At 52.3% G+C, this 7,500-nt stretch overlaps 1 protein-coding gene across 1 annotated transcript in view; it reads left to right on the top strand.

The window, feature by feature from the left end:
- Positions 1-4,760, top strand: part of LOC307091702 (single-stranded DNA-binding protein 3-like) — a gene marked incomplete at its 3' end in the record, with an annotated part of 23,676 nt that extends 18,916 nt beyond the window's left edge. Inside the window, exon 4 of the mRNA XM_079759352.1 lies at positions 4,676-4,760. Within this exon, the coding sequence (XP_079615478.1) occupies positions 4,676-4,760 (85 nt within the window). The remainder of the gene's footprint in view (positions 1-4,675) is intronic.
- Positions 4,761-7,500: the final 2,740 nt, after the last annotated feature.

Here is a 7,500-nt window from a genome sequence, read left to right as displayed (position 1 = left end):
GTATCAGACAGACAGCCTGTTCTAAGGCAGGTATCAGACAGACAGCCTGTTCTAAGGCAGGTATCAGACAGACAGCCCCGGCCCTCCTGGTGTCTCCTCTCCTCCCTTTTCATTAAAGGGGTGATATCATGCTTTTTGGAAACTTTTTCCTTTGCCTTAGACTGTTATACGACGTATGTATACATGTTTTACATCTGCTAAACTAGAAAAGTCTGAGCCAGGGGGAGTATTCGCTCCCACCGAGAACGCCGCTCATTAAGTGTTTGCAGCAGCTAGTTTGCGCTTAGACTTTACTTCCGTACCAGTGAGACGTCAGACTATGCGGTGGGCGGTGCCAAAGCGCCGCCTCCCGCCTGCCCGCAATGTTTACAACTTCTCGGGTGTGAATTTGCCGACGCACGCGCATTGCGTTCGACCAATCAGTATCACTGGCAGGGTCGGGTTCCAAGTCTAACAAAGCCTTTATTGAACATTTTCGAGTGATACCCAGCCCTCAGATTGCGTATTTTTTAAATTGCATTGTGTGAAAGACGTCTTCTGTTAGATGTCCGCTAGGATTCAAATTCAATAAGCCGATTCTGATTTGGATTCAGATTCAGTAAAATGCTGGATCCAAGTATGAAGACACCTTAGACCAGAGTTGAATTACACTGTCACAGCCCGGCCAATCACAGGGCCCCGTCCTGTTGGGGAGGATTTAGAGACAACCGAGTGGACATGATCTGTCTGCCGGTCAGTCCTCCGTCTACTCCCGGCTCACCTGAGCTCCGGCTCTGTGTCTCTCCTCCTCACCTGAACTCTCTGCTCTCTCTTCTCCCGTTCGGTCTTGGCAGGTTGGTCTGCCGATCGGTTGACTGTCTGCTGGCTCATTGGCTGGCTGGCAGACTGTTTGGCCGGCTGGGAGGGTAGCTGGCTGGCAGGTCAGTTAGCAGACTGGGATATTGGCTGACTGTCTAACTGGTGGATTTACCGACTGGCAGCGTGGCTGGTTCACTGTCCATGAGGGCATCTTGGCCGGCCGGCTGGCTGGCTAGCTGGCTATCTGGCTGGCTGGCTGGCAGACTGGCCAAAATCGTATCCCAGTTTATCGCTGGGTGTGTCACGGTCGGCTTTTGTGTCATGCCTTCATGGATATATTTTATTTACTTTTCCCTTTATAATGGCAGAGCACATTGTGATGAGCGGCTTTCGTCAGACAACAGCTAATTGCAAATAATTATCATGATGGCATTTAATTTGAATAATTGTGTTCTTTTGGATGCTATTCTAATCCCTTCCTCTTCTGTTCTGGATTGGTGCGTGTGTGTGTGTGTGTGATTCCTATATGTTTCTCAGTCTGTCTGTGTGTGTGTGTGTGTGTTTGTGTGTGTGTGTGCATGTGATTGCTGTATGTTTCTCATTGTGTGTTTGCGTGTATGTGTGTGTGTGTGTGTGAGTGCGCTTGGCATTGGGAGCCCCGGCATTCTACCCTTTTCTTGACTTACTTGTGCCTGGTTTCTCATTAGAATAGAGCAAACAGAGCCTAATCTCTGGCAGTATCTGAACCCCCCGCCCCCCGGTCTCCTGGTTCCATACGTCAGGCATGCCGACGGCAGGCCAGCTGCCCCTCCATCCTATTCACTCCAGATAAGCGATGACACGATCCACGCCAGATGAGATGATTCACGTCTGATGGGACATGTTTATGGTGCAGATTGGTGGTGCTCATTTAACACAAACCGAGGCCTTCTGTGATGATTCTGTGGAGATTAGCGCCTCGGTGTGTGAGGTATGAACGCAGCAACAGGCAGCCATCAAATCCACACGTTTCCGTGGGGTTAAGGCTTGGCTATGGTTCCACGTCGACGCAACGCAAGGGGGTTTACCGACCCATTACGTCTTTGCGGACCCTCCTTGCGTCCACCGCAAGGGCCTGACGTGCGCCTCCCAAATATTGTAACCTTGCGTCGAGGCGCTGCAGCAGCAAGTGCTGTGATTGGTCCGCTCAAAAAACCTGACGCAGAACCATAACAGGGTCACGGATGCGTCGAAGCTTCTGCGGGTTCATTGCATCGCGTCGCGGTGGAACCATAACTGAGCCTTAACACACGGAACAGCACTCGGATCGGACACGTCTCTGGTCCGTTTCTACATTTCTTTCCTTCGGAGATAAAACATCTTCTAATATTAACCCTCAACCCAACCAACCCTGGGTTCAGCATTCACACCGTAGGAATAATATCTCGACAATAGCAGCCGCCGTCTGGCCGTCCTCTCCACCCCCCTGGCCGCTGATAGATTATGCACACAGAGCCCAAGGAGATCAGATTTGTCCTACAGCACCGCACACGCCCCATAGGTCAGGCTGTTGAATCCTAATAAATCGCAGACATCTCTGGGCAAGGCGAGATGTCAGATCACCTTTCCCCCGCCCCGCCCTCCTGTACCTGGCCCGTCGTAACCCCCTCTCCCCTCCTTTCATTTCCCTTAGAGCCGATTGGATTAGTGATGGCGGCACTCTCTCTAACCCCCCAACCTCCCTCCCGGGGCTCATGGCGTCTGACAGAGCAGCCATCTCTCTGACGCCGGCCTGATGGATGATGGATGGATGATAATGTACATCACCGTTGTTGTCTGTGTGACTGAGGAGTAGTCAGCCCCCCCCCCCCCCAGGATCACACGAGTACACACATACACTTGGACCGTACAATGCTCGGTATGCACCGCCTGAACCCACAGGAATACACATAGTCGCACTCGCCATGCTCACTCCTTATGAACACCTGCAGCCACAGGAAGACATCTTCACACTCTCCATTCTGGCTCGCTATACATGAACCCCTCCCATTGTGGAACCAGAGTCAGCCTGGCTCCTTACCCCTCCCCTAGTGGACCCAGAGTCAGCCTGGCTCCTAACCCCTCCCCTAGTGGACCCAGAGTCAGCCTGGCTCCTAACCCCTCCCCTAGTGGACCCAGAGTCAGCCTGGCTCCTAACCCCTCCCCTAGTGGACCCAGAGTCAGCCTGGCTCCTAACCCCCGCCATAGTGGACCCAGACCCCTCCCATAGTGGAGCAGGTCTTTATGATCCCCTTCCCTGCGATTGAGCCGGTTGCCCTGGGCGGCCCCAGGGTAGGAACATAGCGCTGGTTCTTGTTGTCTCTGGCGCTGATGCTCACCCTCAGTTCCTTCACTGTCCACATGGACTCTGAAGAAGGAGGAGGAAGCGGCAACAGGACGAGTGACAGAGCAGTTTTAGTCGATGGAATACCGGTGACTTGCGTTCGTACCTTTCTCTAAGTGCGTGTTTTGGCACCGTTTGACCCTGCGTCATATCCAGCCTCACGGCCAGTCAAACTGCTCCCAACGGGCATCAGCAGAAATATCACACAAACCACATCAGCCCCCTCCTTTATCTCAGCGTGGAAGGATGTCGGAAAAAAGCCCAAAAGATTTTAAAAACGGTGTCCTCCTTCGCCCCAAATCAGCAGTTTCTTTTATACTTTGTCCATTAAATCAATATCGCCAGCGAGAGAGAGAGAGTTTCCTAATGTGGGCCAGCTAAGCAGGTACTTAATTTCACTGCAGTAATTAAGGGCCCATTTGGACAGGAACCTGGAACCTTCCCCCTTGCCCCCGAGTAGCGTGATTGGTCTAATTAACTCATTTGGCCGCGGCTGATTGGGCGCTATGTAATACAATCATTAGCCCACTGGTCACTCACCTCCTGTCCTGCCCCCGGCGGGCGGGACAGGAAGTGGGACACTGTCTGGCGGCGTTCCTGGGGTCTCACCTGCTCCGCACCTCGTTAGAGATCCTACCCCTACACACAGACCCAGCCTGCCCACGTGCGCTCACCAGGTCATACCTAGAGGGGAAACCATGGAAACACAAAACATACATGTTTACATTGACATTTACATTCAGGGCGTTTAGCAGACACTTTTATCCAAAGCGACTTACAATAAGTACATGTGTCAGAAGAAAGAGAAACAACAATATATCGCTGTGGGTACAGTAAGGATGTTCATAGAACCAAGTGCCGAGCATTAACAATCGCTAGGCGAACTCATTCTCTGAATGCAACACAGATAGCTAGGATAAGACGCTACGCAATGATACTTACTATTTTTAAGTGCCAGGACGCACAACATACAATAAGTGCATAAGAGGCGTGTGGGGGGGGGAAGTCTATGCAGAGTCTAGGTGAACTCTGAAAAAGTGAGTCTTGAGTCTGTTAAAGCTGGTGAGTCACTCTGTGCAAAAAGTCTGACACCCCCCCTCCCCCCCCAGGAGACAGAAGCCCACTCTGGTGATGCATCATACTGCATGATCCAGCGTCCATATGTGTAATGTTGTTGTCGTCCTTTCTTCCCTGTGTGTAACGGTGTTGTCGTCTGGTCTTCCCTGTGTGTAACGTTGTTGTCGTCTGGTGTTTCCTGTGTGTAACGGTGTTCCCGTCCGGTCTTCCCTGTGTGTAACGGGGTTCCCGTCCGGTCTTCCCTGTGTGTAACGGTGTTCCCGTCCGGTCTTTCCTGTATGTAACGGTGTTGTCGTCTGGTGTTTCCTGTGTGTAACGGTGTTCCCGTCCGGTCTTCCCTGTGTGTAACGGGGTTCCCGTCCGGTCTTCCCTGTGTGTAACGGGGTTCCCGTCCGGTCTTCCCTGTGTGTAACGGTGTTCCCGTCCTGTGTTCCTCAGCGTGTTCTGGGATCTGTACTGCGCCGCCCCGGACCGGAGGGAGACCTGCGAGCACTCCAGCGAGGCCAAGGCCTTCCATGACTACGTGAGTACACTTTATAGACTTTACCCACCAGCTGCATGTAAACCCTCACCCACCTCACTGCAGTAGCTAACACACACACACACACACACACACACACACACACACACACACACACACACACACACACACACACACACACACACACACACACACACACACACCGCTCGGACAGGCACTCATACACACACACACACACACACACACACACACACCCGCACGCTCAGACAGGCGCTCATACACACACACACACATGCGCGTGCACATGCACGCGCACACATGTACGCACACAACCCTTGCGCACACACACACGCACGACCATTGCGCAAACAGACGCACAAACACCCGACGTGTATGTACACAAACACCCACGCACACACGGTCGCACAGCAGGGCCCGGTGTGAATCAAACAGCGAGGGCTGTTCTCTGTGTGCTGACGACATGCTCTCCTGTTGGGACACGTCGTACAGCCGTCCCGCCGTGATTCCCTGCTCCTGTATCTGTCTGCTCTTGTGCGCTCTGTCGTTTGAGTTCACTGCTGGAATCGCATGCATGTAGCTAGGGGTGTTGTGACACTACCTGAGCACAGCCTGGACGCTGTGGTGGAGGAGGGTTGCTCTTCCCGGCGGCCTCTTTGTGAGAGCCCGTCGGCCCCTTAGCCCTGAAAGTCCTGCCCTCAAAGGCCTGCCAAAGGTCAAAGGTCGGGGTACTTCCTGGCTGTACTATTGGTTCGTTCACAGCGTCGATGAAAGTCAGAGCGCACGCAGCGGCTGGCTTAGCACACGGACACGTGGTAACACACAGACACACACACGCACACACACACACACACACACACACACATCTAGTTCTGTGAAGCACGATCCAAATCTATTAGTATGCTAGTATCGACTCGGTGAGAATCGACCGCGATCAAAGGTCCCGGCCCGCGGTCCATCCTTACCCTCCTCTCCTGGAGAGTGTTAGGCCACTCCGTCGTTAGACTGCACAGAGCTGCCGACGCGGTCGGCGGGGTCTCTCACACTGGGGCCAGGAGCAAGGCAGGGAGTCGGCATAAAGGGACGACTAATAGACGGATCGCCGCCCGCTCGGGGTCTCACTGCGTGGCGGCCCGGTGGCGAACCTCTAGTCCGGGGCCCCATGGCGGGGGCCAGCCTGGGGACAGTAACGGATTGAAAGGTTTGACCGTGGATCACTAGACATTAACCTGGACTGGCTCCCACCCCCCCAGCCCTCCCTGTTCGGTCCGTCATTCAGTATGCCGTTGCATTGTTAAATATTGGTATTGCGTTGCCTTGGATGGGGTTTGAATAAGGATTAGGGGGGCATTAGCACCTGAGCTGGACTCAGTGTATTAGCCACTGGCGCTCTCATTCTACCTGGGCAGGAGTGGAACCTGAAATGGATTAGAGGCGCTATTCTTACCACAGAATCCCATTCAGCTCTTCAGTCCGTCGCCAGCAGCCCGTTCACTGAGGTCTCTTATGAGGTTTGACAGCCCAAGTGTGAACAGTTGTCAGCCGAGCAGATTACATTTGTTGTGCGCGTATTACAGATGTGTGTGCATGTGTTTGTGTGTGTGTGTGTGTGTGTGTGCATTAGAGATAGAGACAGCGCGCGAGAGAGAGAGAGGGAGTGTGTAAACGTGGCAGTCTGTATGTGCACGCATTAGACCACCATAAGATTAATTACATGGTTAATTAAACCTAGTAGTTAATTAAATCTGACAACTGTGTCTAATTAATCTAAATGCCGTATCATTTCCTACACCTTTCTCCAGAGGTAGGCCAGCTGGATGCCAGCGCGCCCCGACTCTTAAGCGATTCAGAGCGACGACCGTGCCAGCGCGACGCCAGCTCGCTCCAAACCACTCACAGCCCTGAGAGGTGAGCAGTTTGGAGCGAGCACGCTCCAAACTGCTCACCTCTCAGGGCTGTGAGCGTTGGACGTTGCGAACGGCTGGACGAAAAGCTAGCACTAACGACGGCCGTAGCCTCTGACAGTGGTTGTTGGGATGAATCACTTAGGTACTGGAGTCCAGGACTCTGGGAGACCAGGTGGAATAGATACACTCTCTCTCTCCTTCTCTTGGTTTGAGGGTCTGTTGATGGCCGCTGTCTGTTTGATGGCGAGGGAAAAAGAAAGACTAGAATTAGTGAAGACTGTATTGTGGCGTTGTCCTTTTATTTGTGGATCTTAACGACAAGGAAAAATTCACAAAATCAAGCACCTATATTTATTTGGCTGATTATATGGTGATGAATAAAGTATAAAATACTTCATTAAGTGGTGGGGGGGAGAAATTATATATTCTATCCTTGAAGCACAAACGGTGTACAAACACACACAGACACAAACGCGCACACTCACACTAACACACTTAGTGTTTTCACACTCGTTTTTCTCACACAGGGACTGCTTTGTTCTATTTGGAGGGTTCATGTCCAGCTTTCCTTGACCCTTGACCCTTGACCTGGCAGGAGAGCAGGGGGTCTGTGTGTGTGTGAACAGGCTCTTCACGCTCACTGTTTATCGGATGATCATTACAGCTTATAGCGTATGTGCTTCTGTCGTGGCCATTGTGGGCAGCCTTTGTTATTTTATGTTTACACGTGTTTATTGGATGCGTGTTAAGAACCTCTGAGAACGGTTAAGAAGGAGATGAGATTCTGCTGTGTGTGTTTGTGAGTGTGTGTGTGTGTGTGTGTGCATGTGTGTGTGTGTGTGTGTGGGGTGTGCCTG

Source organism: Pollachius pollachius (genome assembly GCF_949987615.1).
Source record: "Pollachius pollachius genome assembly, contig: scaffold_189, whole genome shotgun sequence".
NCBI lineage: Eukaryota > Metazoa > Chordata > Actinopteri > Gadiformes > Gadidae > Pollachius > Pollachius pollachius.
Note: the sequence above shows the minus strand (reverse complement) of the source record. Positions and strands in the feature narration are given on the sequence as shown.